Below are 27,278 nucleotides of genomic sequence, written 5' to 3' on the forward strand. Positions count from 1 at the left end.
CAGGAGAAAGGTCTTCTGGACATTTCCCCCCAGTGAATTCAGCTGTGGAAATGGCTGAAACTATGCATGGGCCCTTTATTTATGTCCAAGGCATGGTTCAGAAAGGTCCATCCTCCAGGTCTGTCATTCCAAATCTGTCCCCCAGAGCTCTACCCCCAGCAACTGACCGATGCCACTTATTATTGGTCCCTGGGGTGCCCACATCCTGCATTGTGGCCACATGGACCTTTGAGCTCACCAACTATACTGCAAACAAAGAGGAGACACTGGCCACCTGCCTCTACCCATGTCCCTTGCTTGCCAGTGCAAACATGGGTTCCAGGTTAAAAAAAATGCTTCCATGGCTAAAAGATAGGACAAAGTTACATATGCCCACATGTAATGAGTAGTTTGGCCATAAGATATTACTGCTTGCAAAAGAACTGAATAGTTTCAAATAAATACCTGACAGAGAGGCTATCTTTAGCTGCCTTGATTGCCTGAATCTGTGAAGCAATTGCAGAAAGGACTTCTATATCAATTCGGTTGAATTCATCAAAACAACACCATGCTCCAGACTGAACTAGTCCACAGAACAATTTCCCAATCACCTTAAATATAGATATAGATATATATTTTCACTAGGCACTGAGTTACCAAAATGAGAACTTATTCACAAAAGACACTAATAATTTTGAAAATGAACTCATTTCTTTAAAGAACAGGCAAAAGAAAGATGATTTGTTAGAGGATGCAATTCATTCGTCAAAAGTCAAACTCACGCATTTTTAAATTGCTATTTTTATTGTTTATGTAAAACCATTTTAATACACCTAAATCCATCTCAGTCAAGAGAATAAGGACAAGGCTGGCATACTCTGATAGCATGAAAGCAGTACAACTACTGTGCATATTTAAAAGCTTGTGTTGCATTCCTATGCACACTTATTTCAGATTGCCAGACTCAAGTAATGGTACAGACGTCCTAGTAAATATGCACTGAATTGCACTGTAACTCCCATTATTTTTATTTAGACTTGGCCATGAGTAGTTGGACTGAACATTTTGTTTGTTAGCCAAGGAGAAAAATAAAATATAAAAGTAGTAAGTCAAACTGATATTCATAACAAATACTCTCAATGCTTAGAAAAGACAGTGATGCATCCCCACCATGATATTGACTTCCTGACAAGAAATGCATGATATAGCATTCTATTTTTCTCTCTCTCACTGATCAAACATATCTCCAAATTCTCCTGAGGTTTTCATCAAGCTTGTGGGCCAAAGTAGACATTAACACACTGATGTATGTGATATTACACTGAGAGCTCTTCCTAAAATGTAAAAGCCACTCCCGGAGGGGCAATCAAAGTTAGAGAAGTGGAGGGAATGCTTAATACTTTCCCTACACACTGTTTCCCTTTTGAATTGCCCTCAAGTGGCTTTTTAGCCTGCAAAATTCCAAATATAGGCGCACGTAACCATTTAGAATTTTAAACAGAGGATTTTGAAATGGGAGCGATTTAAGAGCCCCCTCCACACACACACACACACATTTTTTCTGATCCCAGTTGCACTTATGGATGTGGTTATGCAGCTTAAAAGGGCCATTGGGATATTGTTACACACATCTGCATGTAACTTGCAGTTTGGCTATTAGACTATGAGGAATCCTACATTTTCTGAACGGAAACCATCAGACACAATAATAATATGTCCAGATTGTGAAATGAAAGAAAATAAGCACATACTGCTCGACTGTATCTTACACCATCAACAATTCACAGTGGGCAGGTTCTCACGTCATGGTAAGCCACCCTGAGAATAAGCCACCCTGGGTTGGTTGTTCACTCACTAACCTGACAGACAATCAGGCGCTCTGAGGCTTTCCGTGCCTTGTTTCCCCGCCCAGTCCCCCTCAATCCTCCTGCTGGCTCTGGCATATATCCCAGGCACCCTTGCAGCAGAACTCCTCATTCCCTACATCAGTACCCTTTCTGCAGTTGGTCTGATTGGGTTGCCAGCTCCCAAGGGAAACTCCCTCCCTCTGCATAAGATGGCCAAACTGGAATTAATTTCTGGAGCCCTTATGAATGCAGTTCACAAACTTTTTTTTCAGGGAGTTGTGTAAGATCACCTATCTGATATTTACCAATATCCACTTCTTGTCAATGTCTTTGTCAATTTCATCCTCCATTTTGGTGCTTCCCTTGCTAGTGGACACCTTTTCTTTAAAGGTTGTTTCATCATGTCATGCCGAAGTGAGAACACCCACCCCCAAAGTGCCATCTCTCCTGCAGCTGCCAGCTGCTTTCCACTCCCCTGGGGTTAGCACGTCAATCTGGGTTTTGACTTGAGTGGTTTGTACTTGGTGTTTGGCTCCAGGGATAGTGGGGATTCAGTTAGTGTACCAATCACCTCACTGTCTAACAGCCTCCACACCTGAAGTGGCCTCAGATTAGATCTTGAGCACTCCCAGGATTATTGCTCTGGGGGACCTCAACATCCATGCTGAAGCTGCCTTGTGGGGGGCATTTCATGATGTCATGGTCTCTGTGAAGCCATGGTTGTTCCAATGTGTCACTGGCTCTACATATGTTGTGGCCCACACATTAGGTCCCATGTTCTTGACTCAGCAGGAACGTAGTGTTCTAATGGTGGTAGGATTTGCATTAAGAGCATTTCTACACCAGGCTAAAATCTTGCAACTTTGCTGGGGCTTTCTGCCTCCGTTTTAAATGCAGGATCATGATGGACTCCCTTTACACACTCTTCTCTTCCCTCCCTTTCCCAGTTATTTGCATTGTTCCATATGTTTCATTATATAGCCACTAGATAGTGCTATGGTCTAGCTCCTCTTATTGCAGGATTTCCTCTTTTCACGAGGGAATTCAACATGCTGTAATTTGATAGCTCATTATGTCTAATCTTTTTCAAAATGGGATAAAGGTCATCTAGCACAGGAGACACCTGGAGGTTGATGACATCATGTAAAGGGCCCACAAACTTCCGTGAGTAACCAATCTCAACAGCAGGATAAAAGTCCCGTATGAAGAAGCCCTAGCATCCTTGCCAGGGATAGCCCACTTTCTTGAGAGGTTTACACTGAGAGTAGCTATCAGCTCGGGGAGGGGGGGATGCCATCAGAGGTTTATGGATTCTTGAGTGCTCTTGGAGAGTTTTCAGTTGGCCCTACTCTCTCTGTGAAATGTGGAGATAACTCAGGTGGCCAAACCCTCTATATTGCTCTTTTCCACGAACAAGTTCTCAAGGATGTGGGTTTCATAGGCAAAGGTAGAGTTGCCAGGGAAAGACAGCTGCTTTAACAGTTGCACCACCAGCACAAGCCACTGATGGCGCTGCTGCAGGTAAAATATTTATTTATTTATGTATGTATTTTATTGCATTTATATCCCGCCTTTTTTCCTCTTGCAAGGAACCCAAGGCAGCTTACATTCTCCTCCTCCTCCTCTCCATTTTAACTTCACAACAATAACGCTGAGGTAGGTTGGGCTGAGAGTCTGTGACTAGCCCAAAGTCACCCAGTGAGCTTCCATGGCCGAGTGGGGACTAGAACCCGGATCTCCCAGCTCCCAGTCCAACACTCTAGCCACTGCACCACGCTGGCTCTCCAATACACCAATAAGCCTGGGTTTCCAAAAATTGCAAAAGGCACTTGAGTATTGTTACTGAAGTGACATTTCAAAAATAGGTTTAATGACATTTAAAAATAACTTAACTTTCTAAATCCTGTATTAAATAAAACTGTGCACCATACCTTCTCATCCAAACCTTCAGAACAGTTAAAGGAAAGACAGAGTTTTCCCAAGGCCTAATGGAAAAAAGATATACTTGGTTTACGGCAGAAGCAATTACATTTATTTTATCAAACAGATTAGTAATATAATCAGTGCTAAATGCTAAGTGCTAAGCTCATATACCTTCAGTTTAAATTTGCTATTTACATTTTGTTATTTTATACTTTAAAATACTCTAGAAAGGGCTGTGTTTCAAAAGTTGAAAATCAAGTGCAATTTTGGGAAAACTAAAACAACTGTGCGCTCTTGAAGATTTAACATGAACTTTTAAATATAAATAATCAATGAATTAATATAAACAATAAAGCCTTGAAACCTATTCCTAACTCAGGATGGGCAGATCTGTCAACCTCAGTCTCGCTGAGACTGTTGGCTTTTTGAGGTCAAACTTATTCTTTCCTGTTTCTGCTTTAACTTGCAATCCTAAATAAATGTAATTTTTGTGTGTGTGTTTTCCCAATATATGCATTAATGTATGCATTTTTAAACATGTGCATTTTCTCTAGAGTAGTTTACATTGCTGAAATGCTGTTTTGTGCAGACATTTCTCAAATGTATGCATTTTGTGTGCGCTTTTCCCTAATATGCATATTTTTGATGTGCATTTTCCAGAGACGAGCTGCATTGGAAAACTTGCAAAAATGTGGATTTCATTATGCAATTCTGTCACGGCTTACTGAAAGGCTTGGGACATGCAAATTGGGTAAATCCATTTAAAAAATCTTGATGCAAATTTCTCACCCATCCCTATTCCTACTTCCATTCTGTGAATGGAATGGAATTCTGTTTACAAAACAGGATTTTGTCATCTCTTCCTTTGCTCTGCAGCCCCCTGCATTCCCCCAAATCCATGTTTTGAAGGACCCTATAGAACAGAATTGCATATGGCAAGGCATGCTGCAGCATAAAGAGGGAACCGCTAAAAATTGGGAATGCGCACTTGTGTGCAGAAATGCTATGGAGTCAGTAAAATGAGTTTGTGGCACTTTAAAGACTAACAGACTTATGGTAGCATAAGCTTATACCAGAAATATTGGTTAGTCTTAAGATGCCACAAGACACTCTAGTATTTTTGCTGCCACCAACTAATGAAGCTACCCCAATAGAACTAATTAATTTAAACTATAATCTCACTATATCCTGAAGGTTCAGAGTAGATTGCATTCTAAATGCAGGATTAAAAGGAAACATTAGCATATTCATTACATCTCAGCAAAAGTGGAAATAACTAACTACGACAATGAGACTTGTATGTCTGCCTCCCTCTCCCCATACCACATTGGGCATGCCCATCTGCTCCTAGCTAGCCTACACAACTGTAATTACAGTCAGGGCCAGAAATATTGGAACAAGGATAACCGTTTTGGCAGTTGACCTCTGTACACCACCACACTGAAGTTGAAAGGAAACACACCCAGATGGGAGCGAAGTCAGGACTTTCAGCTGTAATTCAAGGGGTTGGACAAAAGTGGACCACTAACCATTCAGGAAGGACAGCCAGTGGCATACACACACACACCATCGTTGGGGGCTCATAAGTAATGGAAGAAACCAACATCATTTCAAAGTTAAGGATCACCTTTAATACCTGGATTAAAATCCTTTGCAGTCAATGACTGTCTGAAGTCTGGAACCCATGGACATGACCAAATGCTGAGTTTCCTCCCTCGAGATGCTTTGCCAGGCCTTTACTGCAGCTGCCTTCAGCTGCTGCTTGTTTGTGGGTCTTTCTGCCTTCAGGTTTGTCTTCAGTAAGTGAAAAGCATGCTCTATTGGGTTGAGATCAGGTGACTGACTTGTCCATTGAAGAACATCCCACTTCTTTGCCTTCAGAAACTCTTGGGTAGCTTTTGCTGTATGTTTTGGGTCATTATTCATCTGCAATATGAAGCGGCGTCCTATCAGTTTGGCAGCATTCAGCTGAATCTGAGCAGAAAGTATAGCCCTATACACTTCAGAATTCATCCTGCTGCTCTTATCAGCAGTCAGGTCATCAATAAACACCAGTGATCTAGTTCCATTGGCAGCCATACATGCCCAAACCATAACACTGCCTCCACCACGTTTGACAGATGATGTGGTATGCTTTGGATCATGAGCTGTTCCTTCCCTTCTCCATACTTTTCTCTTCCCATCATTCTGGTACAAGTTAATCTTGGTTTCATCAGTCCAAAGAATCTTATTCCAGAACTGGGCAGGGTTTTTTAGGTGTTTGCTGGCAAAGGCTAATCTGGCCTTCCGGTTCTTGAGCGTTACCAGTGGTTTGCACCTTGTTGTGAAGCCTCTGTATTTACATTCATAAAGCCGTCTCTTGACTGTAGATATTGACAATGATATGCCTACCTCCGCAAGAGCGTTCTTGACCTGGCTAGATGTTGTGAAAGGGTTCTCTTCACCATGAGCAGAATTCTGCGGTCATCCACTTTAGTTGTCTTCCGTGGTCTTCCAAGCCTTTTGCTGTTGCTGAGCTTGCCAGTTAATTCCTTCTTTTTCAGGATGTTCCAAACTGTTGTGTTGGCCACTCCCACTGTTTTTGCAATCTTTCTGATGGGTTTATGTTGTTTCCTCAGCCTAATGATGGCTTCCTTCACTCGCATGGACACCTCTTGGACCTCATGTTGGGAGTTCCAGTGAACAGCTACCAAATGCAAATGTAACATTCAGAACCGCCTCCAGGCCTTTTATCTGCTTGATTGGTTATGGGGTACCCAGGAAACAGGCCACACCTGGCCATGCAGCTGCTTGTCAGCCATTTGTTCCATTATTTATGAGCCACCAACGATGGGTGTGTGTGTATGCCACTGGCTGTCCTTCCTGAATGGTTAGTGCCCCACTTTTGTCACACCCCTTGAATTACAGCTGAAAGTCCTGACTTCGCTCCCATCTGGGTGTGTTTCCTTTCAGCTTTAATGTGGTGGTGTGCAGAGGCCAACTGCCAAAACAGTTATCCTTGTTCCAATATTTCTGGCCCTGACTCTATATGCCGGGTTCGGACAATCAGCAGGGAAAAGAAGCCATGGTTTGTTGTAGGGGTTATGAGGTGGTTTGGAAGCCACCCCCGCTATGCACCTCACAGGGTTCAGAGAACAGAGCAACCCATGCCATGGCAAGGGTAATTAGGGAAATGGCAGGCACACAAGTGGCATGCATGGGGCTGGGAAAAGAAGCCACAGTGGCTTCTTCTCCTCTGCTAATCGTCCAAACCTGGTCACTGTATGTTCCTGACATATATGCATAAAGAATCCTGCATGTGTAATCCTTCTCCAGAAAAAAGGATGTATCATGCACTATTATGTGTACATATGCACCAGATACACATTATGTCCAATGCATAGAGCTGAAATGAGCAAGGGATGAGAGCAATCACTTCCACACCATACATGGTTTATACTCAGTTTCACCAATGTGAATATGTACTACCGATATTGATACTGCAATGGAATAGTTTAAGTTCTGGCTCCCTGTGTAGGCAAATGATCAGCAAAGCAAACCTGTTGATTTCACCAAACACCTGGTCAGAATTATTTCTTGTTGATTACGGTAATCTGACCAAAAGATGTAAAATTGTTACACAAAAGTCACAGTTGATTAGAAAGGCAGTCACACCTCCTTTATTCATTTAAAGCATTTTTACTCCACTCTTCAGCCAAAAAGTCTCCCAGAGCAGCTTACAAAGAGCAATAGCAAGACAATCCCTGCTCCCAGGTTGTGACTAAACATTCTAGGACTGTTTTCCTCCTCCTTCATCTTAATATATTACTATACATCTCAGACACCAGACATCATGAACCACAGTTCTGTCTTGACAGCTGTTAACTGTAGAAACATGTACTTGTTATTAGATATATGTGGTACATACTGTTCATTACAGCTGCTATAAAAGTAAGTACAATTTGATATAAACATAGCACCTACTTTTGATAGATCTTTGACTGTCTCTGTTTTTCCTGTACCAGCTGGACCAGCAAGACAGCCTCCTAGATTCTGCTGTAGAGCTCCAGTGATGGTTAACCAACATCGATCTGTGAGTGGGGTGATAACCAATCTTGGAGAGCAGCCCAAATATTCATAACCGTAATCAAAGGAGGCATAACCTTGAATAACCTTACATGGGGTGAGTTCATGCCATTCATAACGCAACTGCCTGATATAAATAAATAAATAAATTCTTTTGTGTAATAGTTTTGTAAACAGATTATTTTATCAAAGCTATATATGCAAAGAAATCTATAACCTGGTTAATATATATTAGGATATTTCAATATTAATAAAATTAATGGCCAAAATTCCATTAAGTGCTGAGTTATATGACAAGGTTAGGAAAATGATGTAAACCCTAGACACAAAGGTCTGATTTGGTTTGAGGAACCTGTTTCCTGCCTCCCAGCTGAGCAGAGCAGAGGAAGCTGCTCCAGCTGGTCTAGGGACTATAGAAGCAAGCAAGCTCCCAGAGAGCGAGCAATTAGGGGGAGCGAACAGGGAGAGCAAACAGAAGTTGGCCAGGGGAGTTGCAGTGGAAGAGGAGACAGAGGAGACAAAGGCAAAGAGGTAAGTGGGCTGAAGGAAGCCCAGGGGACTATCCTTTTCCTTCTGCATGGCTGTGAGCTCACCAGGTGCTCCTGAAACTACTTCGGGGGGCCGAATACGTTGGCACTCGGCCCCCCGAAGTTTCGGGGAGAAATTCTCCCCCATCCCTATCCTTGACTTGATCCTAACCAACAGAGATGACTTAGTGGATAAAGTAGCAGTTACGGGAACTCTGAGGGAAAGTGACCATTTTATACTTGAGTTCTTGGTTCTAAAGGAAGCAAAAACTGAGTATAGCCAAATACGTACTCTGGATTTTAGGAAAGCCAATTTTAATAAACTCAGAACAATGATCAGTAAGGTCCCATGGTAAGCGACTCTAACAAGAAAAGTAGTCCAAGATGGGTGGGAGCTTTTAAAAAAGGGAATTCTCAAGGCACAATTACAAACAATTCCAACAAGAAAAAAAGGCAGAAGACAACAGAAGAAGCCAATGTGGCTTCACAAAAAGCTTAGAGATGACCTGAAAACTAAAGACGACACATACAGGAAGTGGAAGGAAGGCCAAGCTACAAAGGAATACTACAGGCAGGTAGCACAGAATTTCAGGGATGGAGGCAGGAAGGCTAAAGCTGAGAATGAGCTGAGGTTAGCGAGGGATGCTAAAAGCAACAAAAAGGCTTTCTTCAGATACATGCATAGAAAAGACAGAGGAAAGAAATTGTGGTTCAACTATTAAATAAGGATGGCAAAATGATTACAGATGACAAAGAAAAGGCAGACGTGCTCAATTCCTACTTTGGCTCAGTCTTTTCCCAAAAGAGGGTCTATGATCCCCCTGGCAAAGGCGAAGTACAGGCTGAAGGGGCAGGATTGCAGCTTGAGATCGATAGGCATATGGTCAAGGAACACCTAATTACTTTGAATGAGTTCAAATCTCCAGGGCCAATATGAACTGCATCCTAGAGAAATAAAGGAACTGGCAGAAGAACTCTCAGCACCACTGTCTGTTATCTTTGAGAAATCATGGAGGATAGGTGAAGTGCCAGATGACTGGAGGAGGGCTAATGTTGTTCCTACTTTCAAAAAGGGCAAAAAAGGAGGAACCTGGAAACTACAGACAAGTCAGTCTGACACCAATCCCTGGGAAAATCTGTAGCAGATTATAAAGCAATCCATCTTACGTAGCCTATCACAGCAAAGCAGGGACGCAAATGGCGTCCCCTATGTGGGACGCCATTTGCAGCCACAGCCCGGCCGCAGCCAGAAGTCAGGCTGTGGTGGGTGGCCCCAGCCGGCGGCTCCACGGACTTGCCGCAGAGCGGATCCAGCTGGGGAGGATTCTGGGGGGGGAGGACCGGATCGCCTCCCCCCCGGCGGACCCCCCGCAGATGCAGGTAAGTGGGGTTTTGTACACCCCTAATTAATAGATGTATAGCTTCCAAATCCTGTGAAGTACTAGTTCCCCTCTACTCATTACTGGTTAGGCCTCATCTGGAGTGCTGTGTCCAGTTCTGGGCACCACACTTTAAGAAGGATGCAGACAAGCTGGAGAGGGTTCAGAGGAGGGCAACAAAGATGATCAGAGGACTGGAAACAAAGCCCTATGAAGAGAGACTGAAAGAACTGGGCATGTTTAGGGGAGATGTGATAGCGCTCTTCAAGTACTTGAAAGGCTGTCACAGAGAGGAAGGCCAGGATCTCTTCTCGATCATCCTGGAGTGCAGGACATGGAATAATGAGCTCAAGTTAAAGGAAGCCAGATTCTGGCTGAACTGAACATCAGGAAAAACTTCCTGACTGTCAGAGCAATACGACTAGGAAGGTAGTGGGCTCTCCCACACTGGAGGCATTCAAGATGAGGCTGGACAGCCATCTGTCGGGGATGCTTTGACTTAGATTCCTGCATTGAGCAGGGGGTTGGACTCAGTGGTCTTATAGGCCCCTTCCAACCCTACTATTCTATGATTCTATGAAAATGAATCTGTAAATCTGTTCAGGAATGAAAACGTACTGAATTTAGGCCAATTTCAGCCCCTTAAGACAGGGTAGAACATCTATGTAGGCCCTATTGCCCCAGATTTGAGATTTCCCTTTTTAATTTACATATAGTATTTTTTCAAATCACGCAGTAGATAGCACAGAGTATGTTGACCATGACAAGTATTACTGTGTTCATTTTGTAGAGCTTCCTAAAATAGAGTCTATGCTGAGAAGCTCAACAGTGACTGTGTTTCCTTATCCAGGGAACTCTATTTTGGAAAATATCTGGATCCTATCAGTTGAGTATAGTATTACCCATTATGGAGTGGCATTGGAAGGGCAGAGAGACTCTTATTATAGCCAATATATGTTGAAACCTCTCTTTAAAATCATAAGAGTGTCTTTGGATTCTAAATGAGCTAGTAGGGACATGTGTTGTCTACTAATAGTCTCATTCCAGGCATAAGGGGAAGCAATGAGAGGGGTGAAGATGAGGTATAGAAAATGAGATCTTATAGATCTGTAACATGACAGATTTATAGAAAAGGCTTATAGAAAGAGAGTGTAAATAATAAAGTACATGAAGTGGAGTAAACTGAAGAAGCTAAATAAGGAGAAGCCAGAGCTCCAAGAGATGTGAAGGTGCAAAAAATAGCTTAAATTTAATATGCGGGAATGAAAAAGAGGGAGAATTCAAAACCATAGCAGAGGAATCTTATGTGGATTTACTCAGACATCAGATCCCCATTCTCAGTGGAGCTTTCTCCTGGGTGAGTGTGCATAAGATTCCAACCTTAAAGGTTTAAAGTGAGAAACAGTAATGTGAGTGAACAGAAGGTTGAAGTAGTCAAAATAAAAGCACAGACAACTAGGTCCTGAGAGTCATTAACAGAAAGAAAGTGAATCTGGGAGATAATCAAAAGAAAAAAACTTACAAATCTCCAAGATATTTGAGAAGGGGATGCAAGAGAAAATGCAGTAAAACTAGGCAGAGAACATATTCTGATTTCAATGCTTAAACTCTCTGTGCCTATTATGTTAAATGTCGCTTGGTGACTGTTGGATTGATAAAATCATAGAAATTGCAATCATAGTTCCTTTCAATAATGGTTCCTATGAGGCCCAGTGGGGAGAGAAGGATTGCCTTTGAGGCTAACTCACATCACCCACTCAGAGTTTTGCGGTTCTAACAGGGGTGACATCATGGGAAGGCTTCCCAACCCCAAATGGGGAGACATGGGGGGGTGCGACAAAGACGGCTAGATTGCAAATTAGTGTATCAATGCATGCAGGTAAATCTCATTAGAATACATAATATTACAAAGAAGTAATAGCACAGAATTGAATCCAACTGAATTATGCTTCTACTTGCACACTGTATTATTAGTTTTGGTTTGCTTAAAATATTTTCCCTCAGTATTTATTTATTTATTTATTACATTTCTATATTGCCCAATAGCTGAATTAAATATAATTTTACTTATATTTTAGAAGCAAGGTATTAATTAACATGTTTTAGTGTTAACACAGGGATCATAATTTCAAAATATACCTTGTCCATTCAAAATCTTCAGCGTTACAAATCTCATGATCTATCAGTGTAGTTAGTACATCCCTGCAGTGGATGAACAAAGTAACCAATGCCTCCAATGAACTTTGTTTATGGTAGGGAAGAACATCTGATGCGATCTCTGCAAGTTGCTGTAGAAGACTGATTAGGTCATCACGGCCTGTTATCATCTCCTTTTTTGGATTATAACTTTGCAAACTTGTCTCACACTCCTCAGTAAACATTATTTGACACTGGAAATGAAACATTGTATTAGCAGCAACAATAACAACTTGCTTGCTTGCAGTTTAGTAGTAAACTATGGAATTCGTTACCACAAGATGTAGTGATGGCCACCAACTTGGATGGCTTTAAAAAGGGATTAGCCAAATTCATGGAGGATAAAGCTATCAATGGCTACTAGTCATGATGGCTATATATTACCTCCAGTTATTAGATGCAGTGTGTATAGCAGTTGCTGGGGAAGAAGTTGCTGGGGAAGAAGAGGAGAATGCTGCTATTGATGTCCTACTTGTGGACTTCCCACATGTAGAATCCAATGCTGCTTGTGGTCATACGGTACCCACCACTAGCACAACAAGAACCTATCAGATCCTTAAGCAAATGGAAATGAATGGAATCAAAAGGAAGCTCCAGTGACCTGTCCCATTCCAGAAATGAGCAATTTGACTCATTTCCTGGGTTGCTTTAGGAAGCACTACCTTCCTGTAGTGGCATGCTAGTGGTGGGTCCTACTCACACAACAGAAACAGCAGGAGTGCAATGGCAGTACAGAATAGTGCCCTAAAGGGAAAAAAACTGGTCATATTCTTGAGGAAGGCAAGAGGGCATTCGAATATCCTTCAGGATATCCATTGCCATCAGACAAGGAGGCAGGGCCAGATGAGACTGACTCCTCCTTAGGAGGGGTTCCCCCAGACCAGAATGGAAAAAGAAAGAAACCAAATTCAAGGCATACACACACACACACATTGAGGTACAGAAAAAGATACCAAACATGATGCAGTATATAAGCAAACAAGAAAGAAAGAAAGAAAGAAAGAAAGAAAGAAAGAAAGAAAGAAAGAAAGAAAGAAAATCTCAGGGGAAGGGAGCTACAAATGGCTTCTCATGTGCCTATATCCTGATGAGGTGGAAGCAAAGGCTCTCCTCACATCCAGCTTGTACCAGCTTCTCTCCTGGAGATGAAGTGGGTTTGAGCAAAAAGAAAGAAGCATCAGCTCCAGAGATAAACAGGATACAAAATTTGAGATGAAGGCTAGGCCAGGCCTTAGAATTATGCTGTCTGCATGGAAACCACTGCCCAAGGTTGAAGGACAGTGCTCCCAACTCTGAGACCCTTCTAGCCAAAATACTGGCTGTCAGGAAAACCATCTTGAGGGTAAGCTCTTTCCATAGCACAATAGCTATGAACTCAATGAATGGTCCATGAGTGCCATCAGCACATGGTTCATGTTCCAACTATGGGACCCAATGTACCAGAAATGGAATGGGGAACACCGTTCCCTTTAGGAACTGCCAGACATGCAGATGGGAAAAGATATATTCCCCTCTCCTGGCAACCCAGGATGCTATTAAGGACCACAACCTGACATTTCAGTATAAGTGCTTTGTAAAGTCAGCCTATAACAGCTCAAACACATCAAATAGTTCATTTCTGATGATACCAGGTCAAGTATTTCTTCCACATAGACCCATAGATCCCTAAGTGTGGTTGACTTCCTTCATAATGGCAAGAGAGTAGACAAAACCTCATCTGAGTAGCCAAAGTGATTAAGCCATTCCTGTTCAGCTTCAGATGGATATTTCCATGTGTGGGTATAGCACTGGGCCCAAAAGAATCAGATGCTTTGGCACAACCATGCATCACCAGTCAGACAAGAGCAATAGGTCCAAAATCCACAATCACCTTAACTAGTGGGATGCTATCAGAATGACTTTGGTTCTCAATACCCTGATTCTTGAATGAGGCTGACTGGTAGAAAGAAACAAAGAAATCCATTTGACCATTTTTTGACCAGAGCACCTGTCCCTATGTATCTGTGTACCTCAGTAGGGACATGCACTACTCCACTTATCTGTTCTCTAGCACTGCAGATAGATTGAGCTGGGGTGTTCTGAAGTACCAGATGATTTGACAGAAGACTTTCCTGTACAGAGTCCACTCCCAGGGACCGTGCTCAATCAATCTGCCAGTATATTTCTCACTGCAACCAGATGTTCTGCCACAAGGAAAGAAGATCTCACTCTGCCCATCTGAGGATATCACTGACTTCTCTGTTGAGCAAACGTGTTTTGGACTACAGTTCTCAGCATTCCTGACCATTAGCTATGCTAGCTAGGGCTGATGGGAGTTGAAGTCTAAAACATCTGGAGGGCCTCAGGTAGGGGAAGGCTGCTTTAACACACACAAAAATCTGATTAGAGTCAAGTAATCAGGAAACATTTTGAGGTTGTCTTTCAACCTGATTCTCTCCATCCATCCCTTAAACAAATTTGAAGATGAGTCTATATATGCTTAAGTGGTATTATGATACAGTTTTCAAGGGTGCAATCCTATGCATGTTTAGACAGAGAAAAGGCCTACAACTTCTAGCATTCCCCAGCCAGCCTTGCTGGCTGGGGAATGCTGGGAGTTGCAGGCCCTTTTTTTTGTCTAAACATGCATAGGATTGCATCCTAGTGTACCTAAAAGTACTGTTGCTTACCACAAGTAGAACCACCTGTCCAGGATGAGTAAAAAACCATTCTTTAAATTCCATTAGATGCCATTCTCCTACTCCAACTGTTATAAATCTTAAAGTAAATTATATAGTTAGAACAACATTATGCAATTATAGTAAAATTATCATTACAGGTTACTATACTAGGCTATCTTCTAATAAAGGAGTATCTCTGAGGATGGAACTAGATTTGATAAGAGATGCAAAGCTTTTACTGCTCCCTTTATCGTTTCCCTCACAACAGAGCATCTAGGGCTACAGAACCTGCAGACAGCCGTGAGTGGGGAATGACAAGCACACGATAAATGCCTCACATCGAAAAGCCCCTAGTTCAATATAGCACGCAGCATGACAATTGTGCTGTCTGATGTCTTAAACCTACCAACGACAGCCAACAGTTTGAAGTGGGGGTGAAGCAATGCTATAGCTGTACCACATGGACAAGAATAATTTCTTAGAGCTTTTCTACACAAGGCTGTTTAATCCATTGTTATCTCCTCTATCTACTTTTGGTCTCATCACAAAACTGAGATCCAAGGTTTTGAGATTTGCAGAGTACATGGATTGTTCTCCAGCAGCTCATTTTATTTGAGAGGTGCAGTGTAATATACCTCTCCAGAGAAAAGGTAGTGACTAAAGGAGGCTTGTTAAAAAATATAGAACTCACACTGTTCTTTTTCAGGCAACCCTATTATGAAACCTCAACTAATAAGAAACATTTTTTTTAAGTTTGGATTCTTTAAAAGAATGTCTTGCAAAAAAAAAGTAAAGATGCTTTACTTGAAAACAAACCCCAAAGTTTAAACTGTGCCCTCACGCTGCTTTGAGGATGGAGGAATCAGAGATTACCAGTGCAACACAATGCATATCTAATCAGAAGTAATCCCACTAAATTAAATGGGAATTACTCCCAAGTAATGTACTAAAGCATCAATGAAATAATTCGAAGAAAAAAAAGTTTGGGTGGGGGAGGCAAATTAACAAAATAATTTCTCCTGGAACGATTGGGTCATTTTCACAATTTTTTGGTTGAATTACTATTTCTGCCCAGACTTAGGCAATGTACAGTGTGAAGACATCATGCCATGCAGTGTGGTCAATGAGACATTATGAGAAAGGGACAAAAAGAGACAACTCCAAAAGAGAACTGTGGCAATTTCTTGTCTCTCATAATATCTAGTTACACCTTCATTTAAAATCATGTCCCCACACAATTGCATAGAATAGTAACCACAGAATTTGTCCTTTTGCTGCTATAGACCAATATTATTTGAATTAACTATTGTAATTTTCACCCATAGATAGTACTACACATATGAATGTACCAAGTAATAGCCTGTGCGATTTATTCAAAGGGAATGTGCCATGCCACCCCCTCCCCCGCCCCACTGTAATAATGATATATTAAAACAATTGTGTTAGAACTAAGCAGAACAGGATTGCACTGACTCCCAATCCTAATTTAAGCCTACATGTGCAATAAGAAGAAAAAGGATGGAGATTGTGGAGTTTTATTGTAACAAATACTTCTAAAAAGTTATTTTATAGGAATTTCTATTGTGACATGACATATGTACTTACTTTCTCACCATATCATACATGGTACTCTCAACATTTCCCAGCCACTGTTCAACAGGACCTCTAATACGAATGCTCCTACAAGACAGTCATTGAAAATTCAACACTTAATAGGAATAAAAACTTATATTGATTTCTTTCCCCCCCAAAACCACGATTGTGCTCTCTCCATGCTAACCTTCACAGTTTTCATATTTTTAATACAAATATACCCCAACCTTCAGTTTAAAGTGGTGGGGCTCCATAGTGTCTTAGCTCTAGGGCAGCCTTCCCCAATCTGGTGCCTTCCACATATGTTGAATTACAACTCCCATCATCCCCAGCCATTTCTGATGCCAGTAAGCAATAGCATGGGTTCCCAGTAGTAGCAGCAGGAATCATGGGGGTGGGCAGTGGGATGGCAAGGGAAACTGCCACCCCAGCAATGGAGATGCTAGGTCTGGACTAAAATGCAGCTTCCAGGAAGAAATGACCGTTTTTTATCAAGACCACGTAAGGTGCCTAAGCATGGATCAACGGTGGCTACTGGCTTCATTGCCCTGGCTTGAAAAAAGGCAACATGCAGGACATCAGGTTGAAATAGAACTTATTATTAATTACAAACAGAGTAACAGTTCCAGAGCAAGAGTGTCCTATGTGTAATCAAAGCAAATATTGCGAGAAGTTAAAATGCATATAATGAGCCTGCTATTTGCCAGCTTCATAAGCTACCCATGTTTAGTGAGAAGCAGTCACATCGGCAGCTGTTCTTAAAAAAGTATCACTTGGCAGGCAAACACTTCATCTACAGCAGAGCGCACAATCTTTTTGGCCCCAAGGGCTGCACGTGATTTTGGCTTATTCATTTCTTTGTGGCATTTATATACCGCTGAATATCATAAAATCTCTCAGCGGTTCACAATATTGAAATACAATATTAAAAACACAATGTTAAAGCACGGCATTAACAACAGCATTAAAACACTTCCAACTACAATTAAAAAAAACAAAGGAGCAGTAAAATGGAGCAGCATAATTCATTTACTTACAGACCATGGAAATCCTGGGTGAACAAGCGTTTTTTCAGGAGGTGTTTGAAGGATGTCATGTTTCCTGCCTCCTGGACTACACAAGGGAGGGTTTTTCAGATAGTAGGTGCCACTATAGAGAAGGCCCACCATCTGGGTATTTCACTGAGACATTCTGTTCATTTTGGAATGACCAGCAAGGCCTGGGGATTGGGGGCCGCAGGCACACGCACACACAAATGTGCATCCCCTTGCATGCATGCACCCCACCCCCAGCAATCCTGGTACAGATTGTTCTTGCCCCCCTGCCAGCAGAGCAAGGGAAAGAGCAATTTGTATGAGGATTCCTGGGGGAGGGGTGGAGAGTACAGGCACTGGGAAAATCGATGGGAGGCATTCAACGGTGGGGGGGGGGTGTCAGGGCACCCTTGGAGAGCCACAGGTTGTAAACTGCTGATCTACAGGAACCTTGGCTGTGCCAAACTGCACGGCCATGAAATGAATAAGCGTTGAGTGACATTGATGGCAAGGCAAGATAAGCAATATAAAAAGGTGAAATTCTAGAATGAAAATGGTTGGGCTAAGAGGGATTCCAATTATGGCTCTTGGGCCTAAGTAAACCTTACATTAATAATATGGCTTGCAACCACATCAGGTTTTTAAAAAATAATTAATCCTAGGGATCCCCCTTCCCCTAAACTTCCATTGGCACCAACAGGGGTGTTTTTTTTCCCTCTAGCTCTTTGCACTGCAGGAGGCCTTTAATGGGGATTGTGGCTGGGGAGAAAAGGGTTAAACGTCCCCTCTCTCTATGCTGTGATTCTGATGGAAAATCCTCCTCCTGCCCCCCAAGATTACTTAAAAAAACCCAACAGGGATGTGCCGGCAAGCTACATTACTAACATAACAAGTAGTTAGGCCCTTAGTCTCAAGTCAGGCAAAGAGAGGATCTCTGGTGAAGCAACTGGGCTCCCATTACGAAGCCCTTTGCTACATAGCTGTATCAGTAGGAGGTAAGGCTTAGAAGCAAGGCAATCTTTGGGGCACGCGTCACATGTAGTTTCAGCCAGCCTACTCATCAGGGCTGCACGTACAGGCTACTTCTGCCCAGAGCACTGCATGTGCTACGCCAAAGAGGAGCAGGACAGCTGGATGTACATATGAGGGGTCTGTACAGGCCTCCCGTAGTAGAAACAAAAGGAGAGAGAACATGGCTCAGTTGAGCCCTATGGGGATCCACTCACACACTTGCAGCTGCCCATGATAGCAAACAGAATGATGTCATATGCGATTTCTCAACTCTTCATCAGTCAGCGTACTAACGATGGTATTTCCATCCCCCAGCCCCTAATAACCATAGTGGGAGAACCCACCCTCAAGTCTCATAGATGTCATACTCCCAGACATTCCAGACAGAGCTGTGTAAGGAAAAGGAAGCCGTTGCTTCTCTACAGGGAAGCATATGGAGCACTAGGGCATTCTCTTCCCCCGGAAAGCCCGGGCTCCATGGATCAAAAGCGAATCAACGCATTTGACACAGATTTCTGTGAAACACTCTGTGTTATAAAAGGATCTCGAACTATTTGAGTTAATGTGTAACCTACTCTCAATATACTCATGGGAAAAATTCTCAGCCTTGTCAATGGAAATTGTACATGTTGTGTTCCCCTCTCACAACATTCTTAAAGAACAGTAAGACTTTTATAATGGATTGTCCAGAGAATCTATCCATGCATATAGATACAAAAATGTGCTATAGCAAATTGCCTGAAAATCTGTGGAAAATGTTCTTCTTATTGCATTATGACTGACACCTTCGAAATTTAAAATAATTGTATACCATACTTTGGCACTAGAAGAATCTCTCCTTCAGCAGACCTGATCATTAAAATCACCGGAGGTCTCTTGTCTTGTGGTCGTATATATAACTTCCTTATATTTGCAAAACATTTTGCAAGGTGAGGCTGTAGCACAGATGCAAAGCAAAATAAAACTGTAAATATTAAGGTTATAACTATGTGTAAAAATTAAAATGTACAATGCATGTGGTATTGAATATTACCTGCACAGCATCAGGATTTTTGCTTTCAGCTAATATGTCAAGAAGTTCAGCATTGCTGAGAAAATAAAATCTTGGGAAAAGCATACGCTTCACTTCAAGATAGTCCTGTTCCCAAAATTTAAAAAAGTCAAAATTTGGTTAAAAATTATAAAGTGAAAATGAAACTGTAATACCGTATCCTCACTTCACTGGCTTGCATTTCCTTAGCTCCTCCCTCTTCTCCCCTTCTATGGGTGTCTCTACATCAAGCAAAAAACCAGCATACTTACCATGGCTTTCTGCTTTCAGTTTCTTTGCGGGATAAAGATCGGTTCTTTATACAGCCGCGTTTCCTTAAATGCATAACGCTACCTGCCATTTATGCTGGTAGCTGTAGCCCAGCAGGATGTTACCATATGCCAGCAGCATTGTTCATCCACAGCCCACCTCTTCTGGGGTAGCACCTCCCCCTTCTCAGCATGAACTTTTTCATTTCAACTTCCTTGCCGCCTATTTCACTTCCGCTGCCACCGATCCCTACCTTGGCCACTTTTACATAGAATCCACAGTACTTTTGCAACTTCAGAAGTCTGCCCCCCCCCACCCGCCCCAGCTCCCAAAGCAAGCAATTACTCTTTTCTCCTGCCCCCATTGAAAATCTCTGAAAGGAGAAGCAGGGAGCTGAAACGGGTTGCATATATGGAATCCACAGTGCTTTTGCAACTTCGGAAGTCTGCTCCCCGCAAAGCAAGCAGTTTCCCGTTTCTCATTTGTGTATACATGCGGACTGGGTGGAAAGGGTTAAAACTTTTCTGTGCATCTCCTGATCCCATTGAAAGGAATGGAATCTGAAAGGAATCTTTCAGCGATTTGTGCCAAGCCAGTATTGTTCCCGCTGAAGGAAGCACAAACACTTTTCGCTTTTGTGTATACACTGAGAGAGGGAGGGGGCCGTTGCGACGCCCCCATCCCCTGCTGCCCATCTCCTTAGGCACCCCGAGACATGGAGCTGAGCACAGCTTGGCTCCATTTCACTCCTGTCTTGCACTTGGTGCCATGCTGTTGTAGTGAAATGCTGGGATAGTGCACCTCTGGAATATTGGAGGAGCAGAAGGCCAAATGAGATGTAGAGCTTAGCTCCATTTTGGTCCTGTCCCTCACTCATTTTTTTGTCTCCACACAAATGTTGAGCAGGTCAAGGGTTTCCTGGTGCTGCCAAGAAACCCCATGGACATTGCGGGAATGCAGAGCAGCAGCCATATTAGTATTAAACAGCAAGGAATAAGGAGGAGAAGGAAGGGTGTAGGCACGGCAGGGTGACAGTCCCACCCCACCGTCGCCACTGCCGTGCCGTCATCATCATAACCCCGCACACCCCGCAAATGCCCAAACACAGTGCCTAATTTCTCCATCGCACAAGTATCTGGGCTGGTGCTGGTGCGTTCATGGTGCGACAAGAGAAGATACTGCATTTTCCCTGCTATATGAAGTAGTATGGGAAAAGCAAAAGGGAGAAAGTGCAGAACGACCACTGGAGGACAACGATGTCATGTAAAAGACCTGGAAAATTAAGGAATGACAAGCACATAATAAAACACTGGTGTAGAGTCGCCCTGTGTCTAAATTCTTTTAGATTTAGTTATGGCTATGGTTTGATTGGTTGGCCAGGAGAAACCTTTCTAACTACTTTCAGCCGAGGCTGAAATATGTTGAGAGGCCCTTGGTAGAAAGAGGCTGTATCATGGTAAGAAGTACGTGTAAATTAGACACCTTGATACTGGATTTTACTTGAATTAATTTAGACAATTAGACACATTTCTTTCCCAAGAAATTTGAAGAAAGCTATAACTCAGTTTCATCTCAATAACTTGATCAGTTTTGGGAGCTCCACACTGCAATCAAAGAACATTGTATGATTTACCTCAAGAGCCTTCTGTATCTTCTCCAGGTGTGTGTTGTTGCTCTGCAGCATTTCAAGAACTCCTGCAGTTGTAGTTGCCTTAAGAGCATTTGGATTCTCTTCTGTGTGTTTCATGATCTCTTTCCATTTGTTATCAACTTGAGAGAAAAGTTTTGCTTCTCCAGGAAGCTGTCTGTTTTTAAATCGTAAATATAATATTCTTAGGGAACAATTTGTCCAACAGAATCCTATTCCCAAGTTTTAGACTTAACAAATTTCTCTTTAAATCTTTCCCCTATGCATTAATATCTCCTTTGCAGGGCTGCACAGCTTAAGCAAAGCAACAAAGCTTTTATTTATTTATTTATTTATTTATTTATAGCATTATATGCTGCCTTTCTGCAGCTCAAGGTGGCTCATAAAGAAAAATCGCCATTAAAATAACAACATACAATAATCACATCTAATACAGAAATTAATAATAAAAAAGAGACAGTAAAAAAAAATCAAACAGCTAGCCAGCAGATGTCAATAGCCAAATGCCCTCTGGGATAGTAAAAACAAAAACAAAAACCACCATCCTTTCTGGAAAATGATCAGAGAGAAGCAGTTCCAAGCCTCCTCTGGGAGAACATTCCAGAGACTATGGGCTCCTTCACATGGGGCTTTTATCCTGCTATGGAGATTGCTTACTTACAGAAGTTTGCGGGTCCAGTACACAACGCAGTCCTCCTCCAGGGCACCTCTCACTCTTTGTGAGCTCTATTGCATTGTTTTTCATGACGATGAAAGTCCGGCATTTTCCCTCCTCCCACTATGGAGTCGATGTAAATGAGGGTATACCATTTAAAGTCACTTTATTGCAAATAAAACAACAGTGCCAGCTAGTGGCTTTGTAATGAAACACATAGACCTTATCGAGAAGTTTAGTGTGTGTGTTTTAAGCCACGGGGAAAGGACCTGATCTAATCCCACAAAGATTCTGGAAGCAGAAGCCCCAGTAAACTGCAGGATTTTTAGCCTTGTGTGATGAAGCCCTATGATCAACAATGGTAAAGTTCCTTGTGACTGATGTTCTGGATTCCCTTGATGAAGTCCCTAGGAGCAGGGCCTGACTCACTGATTTAAGAGGAAGAAACTGTTCCTAAGGCTTGTTCCAGGCCACAAAGGGCTTTAAAGATAAGCAGTGCCAGCAACATGAATTTAGCCTGAAAGCAAACTGGAAGCCAATGCATTTATGTATAGTATAAAATCAGTCAAATGTATTCCCATCTCCTGATATCCACCAAGAAGAAAACACTGCATCAGCATTTTGCACTAGCTGCAGCATCTAAGTGCATTACAGTAAATTCTAGAGGTTACAAAAGCATAGATGAGCATACTCTGGCCCCTCCCTTCTAAAAAGGGATGAAGCATTCTCACAATCAATGCAATTGGTAAAGACATTGTTTTCACATGCTTTTATGTAGCAACCACAAAACAGATATCTCTGTCTTCAGATACAGGTCTTTTTAAAGGTTCTCCCTAGCCTTAACACACACACACTCACTCCCCTTATATAATCTGTTATATCTAGATTTTTACTCTGTGACTCCTATAGGTAAATTCTGACCATTTTTCCTACTTGAAATCTATGGGACCTAAAACTGTTTAATTTTGGCTGGCTTATCCCTTGTATTTTAAATGTGCAGGTATAAAACAGGTGAGGATCTTCATATTGTTGAAATGGTCAGCTGAGCCTGAGAGCTTCTCCATGTGAGGTTAAAATCCTGCACACTTACCAGGGCTTCTGCTTCCAGATTCCTTGAGGGATTAAAATCGCCTCCTTTACATGTAGCTGTTTCCAGGTGTTTCTTTCTGGGCAAGTTGTATATGTTTCATTATACAGCCACTAGATGGTGCTGCAATAAAGTGGGTTTCTGGAAATTCATCAGAAATTAATCGCGCTTCAAAGCATGATAAAATATTGCATTATCCCCATTGAGAACTACACCACTATAATGACAAGAAAGCATGGGAGGGGCCCTGGAGGTTAATGACATTGTAAGACCTGCAAAAAACCCTGACTGGCCAATCACAAGTGTACAAAAGCCTCATGTAGAAATACCCTAAGACATACAGTATATCTGTCAAATTGAAATTTCACTGAACACTGCTTTTGTTAAATCTCTATTCAGGGATAGGCAGATCTGGGTCTACTGGTAGATCACTGCGTGATCTGAAGTAGATTGGCAAGGGTTTCCAACTTCCAATTGTTTAACAATAGTCGCACTAACGACCCAACTTTTTCCATCTAAATTAGGCTGCTGAAATGAAGCACCTGGCTCTGGTTAGTGGATCTTGGTGTTCTAGCAAAAAACAAGGCTGATCCAATAAGCTTGAAGTCTGCCCACCCCTGCCTTACACCAATACTCTTCTTCCAGAAAATATTCAGCGTTCCCATTTCTATCTCCAATGTCTTCTCAAGACTTCTTTTTCTGCCTAGTTTTCCCTAATTCCTCCTTCTCAGGAATTACAACCTGTTACAACTGCAGTAAAATTAATTTTAACAAGTGGGAATTGTTCTTCCCTTTGTCTGTCCTCCTTTACTCCTGATATTCAAAGCTTTTGGGCTTTGGAAAACTGTTTTCTCAGGGGTTGTCATTTTGTTAGCAGTGTCAAGACTGCAGTTTATGCTTTCTAAATGACAAAAATAGTCAGTAAAATGCAATGTTTAAATACTAAGAAGATATTATTCTTATATTCTTTTATATTATTATTATTATTATTATTATATAAAATATATATTTATCAAGATATTCTTTTTTACAGAATGATGGACACTGCAAGCACACTTATAAGAACATCACTTGAAAACAGTGCAGACATACATAATGTATCTCTCACTAATCCAAAGGCAAGCCAAAGACATTAGAGGATATAGCCAATGTTTTGGCTTTGGTATGAAAGCTTAATTACCTAGTGATAAGTGAGACCATACTGCTGCACCTAAGCATACCTTTTTATTTCTGGGGCATGAAAGATTGGCTCAAGGTAAATCCAATTCCTTTGACAAGTCAACCATTCCTCCAGAGTACAAGAAAAGAGGTTTAACTTACGATCCCAAGCATCCACAAGACTCTGTCACACAAAACAAAATAATCATAAACTGAGGCAATGCCAGCTAATTCTCCTCTTTGATACACTTGGATCAGTGGATAAGTCTCATTTTTGTGCATTCAGAGTGGATTGTGCTACAAATTTGAATAGTATAAAGCACTGGTCTTTAACTGGTGGACTTTGACCCACAACTGATTCATTATCACATGTGAAGTGGGACACACCAGCAGTGACATGGTCATCTTTTAGAATGAAAGAAGGTGGAAGAAAGAGAAAAGGAGCAAGAGAGGAAGAACTCTAGACAGACAGATATGGTGTAGGTAAAAACCATACATAAGAAAAATGTAAAATGCGTCTCATGTTAAAAATGGGTCCTAAAAGTTTGAACGCTGTTAGAAGTCTTAAAAGCTTGAACACTGTTGGTTTAAAAAATCTATTCTTTCTAGGCTTTATTGGATTTCCAAAATGGGAAGTAATCATCTATGATCGAGCACCTGGATATTCAAACTATCTCCAAGAGAGCCAGTGTGGTGTAGTGGTTAGAGTAATGGAATAGGAGATCCTGGTTCTAGTCTCCATTCAACCATGAAGCTCAGTGGGTGACTTCAGGCCAGTCACTGACTCTCAGCCTAACCTATTTCACAGAGTAGTTGTGAGGATAAAATGGAGAAGAGAAGGACCACATAAGCTACTGTGGGTCCCCTGCAAGAGGAAAGAAGGTAGTATATAAATATAGTAGTAGCAGTAACAATAACAACGATAGTTTACCTTAATTGGTCCAACAAAACAAGAACCTTTAATGGTTGAAATTGTCACTTGAGAATCTTCTAACAAAGCAGTTATGTCTTCAGCAGCTGAAATAATCAAAGTAGTTGATGTTTCGGTGTGATATGGAGATAAATGAAAATTAGTTTTGTACCAAAGGGCAATGATCTTTTTCAGCATTACTTCAAGAGTTGTTTCATTGGTAGCTGTTAGAGATACTTCATTTATTTCTTTTCTGCACTGAAAGATCTACAGGTAAAAAAATTAGAATCGTTAATAATTATACTAGTAGGCAAAAAAAAAGATAAAACAATTGTTATTAATAACTGGTCAATGTATATGTTAGAGGTAATGTGAACTGAAGGTTAATATTTACAACCCATCATTGTGCACATTCACCACACCTCAAGGAGAACGTGCACATCATCAGTCCATGAAGGGGAAATTACACACACTGTCTAGTCAGCAGACATAATCTCCATCAGGCCTTGGGGAATGTGTGCATCTTGTAACAACACCGTGTACGTTCTCTGGATGTTACCCATTAGCTCCAACAACTTTTCATGTTCCCAATAGTGGTTCAGTTGCTTCCACCTCCATGACTGCTCTTGATAATACGTATTCTTCCACCCATTTTGGTATATTATTATGCAATTCTAAGTGGGCAGAAAAATATAAATGTCCAGGAGCACCATGGAAGAAACCACAGAGACACAGGGTTCCACTCTGCACCAACAAAGATGTAAAAGTAGTTTGGTTGCTTCTTCTCCATGGTTATACCCCATCCCACACCACTAACATTTGAATGATGGAATCACACTAAGCATGTGCACTAAGTGAAAATGATGCCACTGACAATTATTTAAAACTTTCTCATAGGCACTACAAAATTCTGAGTTTCACATAAAAAGACTGGCAAGTATTCCACTGGCTCAAAGGTCAATAAATCAGCAGGGCTTCAACTCATAACTGATTGTGATAATGGTCATGTGAAGGACCTTAGAAGTCTTAGGGTGCAATCCTAATGCATGTTTAGACAGAAAAAAGTCCTACAACTCCCAGCATTCCCCAGCCAGCCACGTCCTAACATGTCTGTTTCTGTCTAAACATGCATAGGATTGAGCCCTTAGGGAAGTTGCAGGCTCTCTGACCTTTCTTGACTTCATTTGGAACATCCAGTATCTGAACTACATGTTCAAAATGGGACCAAATGAATGGACTCCACAAAATATGGGCAAAGAGTCAAGATATCCTAGAATACACTAGCAACTCTAATTAAAATGAAAATTGATAAAACATAACAAAAATATGTTAAATATAAAACCTAAAGAAATGCCCAACACAGACTACATAGGGACTGAGAAATGGCAAAATATTTTTTTATGACAAAATGTTTTAAAAAGTGGTTCTTCTAAAGGATAAAGTATGAAATTACATCAAGTTCCAGAATCTTATCCAGGGTAAGTCTTTTATCCCAAGAAACAGACTCTCCAACAATATTCTGTATTGTTTCCCAGTGCCTTGGTTGAAGACAGGGATTCCTTAAAGATATGATAACAGGCAAGAATTCCTTAAAATCCATCAATGACTTCTTCAGAGCTGGTAAAATTGTGTTTTCTGGCAGGCCTTCAAAAGATGAAAATGTTATGGACACATCAAAACACTTCCCACAAGAAGTTTGTTGGAAACACAACTTATAGTAAAAGTAATCCTTACATTTGTGAGCTTTTTCTCATCTATCTTTACAAGAGGTTAGATACAGATTTAGTTATACCTAGAGTAGATGCATTGAAATCAATGGGACTTAAGTTCATCATGACTAACTTTAGTTCTACCTATTTCAATGTGTTTACTCTGATTAAATCTGGAGTCAAGCCATCACTGGTTTTGTACTAAAGCTATTCTGTTGTCCTTAATTACATTCTTAAATATTTTATACTTGCATTCTTTTTTTCAGAATACTGGTTTGTTGATATTTTCTCTCTGGGTGGAATCCAATGGGGCGCTTCCAGCCCTGCCAATTCTCTTCTGCCCTGCCAATTCTCTTCTGCCCCACCAATTCCATTGCGCAAGCAGCTCCACTGCTTGTGCAGTGGTAGTTTAGCACTTCCAGGGCAACCCAAAATGAGTGGAAACACTCGTTTGGGGAAGGAGGCAGGCCAGCGGAGCTCACACAAGGGAGCTCCGCCAACCTGCCTCCTTCCAGAAAATAGTGTGTCCACCAGTTTCAGGACTTTCCCCAGGAAGTGCTAAATCTCCCTGCCATAAGCAGCGGCCTCCACTTGCGC

At 41.6% G+C, this 27,278-nt stretch overlaps 1 protein-coding gene across 1 annotated transcript in view; it reads right to left on the reverse strand.

Annotated features, from left to right (window-relative positions):
- DNAH14 (dynein axonemal heavy chain 14) overlaps positions 1–27,278 on the reverse strand; it is a 237,827-nt gene that overhangs the window by 169,171 nt on the left and 41,378 nt on the right. The window contains 12 exon segments of the mRNA XM_084820967.1: positions 445–590; positions 3,758–3,811; positions 7,713–7,941; positions 11,860–12,110; positions 14,586–14,673; positions 16,182–16,256; positions 19,031–19,149; positions 19,248–19,352; positions 21,148–21,319; positions 24,125–24,246; positions 24,994–25,239; positions 26,426–26,616. Of these exon segments, the coding sequence (XP_084677093.1) occupies positions 445–590; positions 3,758–3,811; positions 7,713–7,941; positions 11,860–12,110; positions 14,586–14,673; positions 16,182–16,256; positions 19,031–19,149; positions 19,248–19,352; positions 21,148–21,319; positions 24,125–24,246; positions 24,994–25,239; positions 26,426–26,616 (1,798 nt within the window).

Source organism: Heloderma suspectum, chromosome 1 (genome assembly GCF_057233095.1).
Source record: "Heloderma suspectum isolate Gila_16-S chromosome 1, 16-S_ref, whole genome shotgun sequence".
In the NCBI taxonomy this organism is placed as follows: domain Eukaryota; kingdom Metazoa; phylum Chordata; class Lepidosauria; order Squamata; family Helodermatidae; genus Heloderma; species Heloderma suspectum.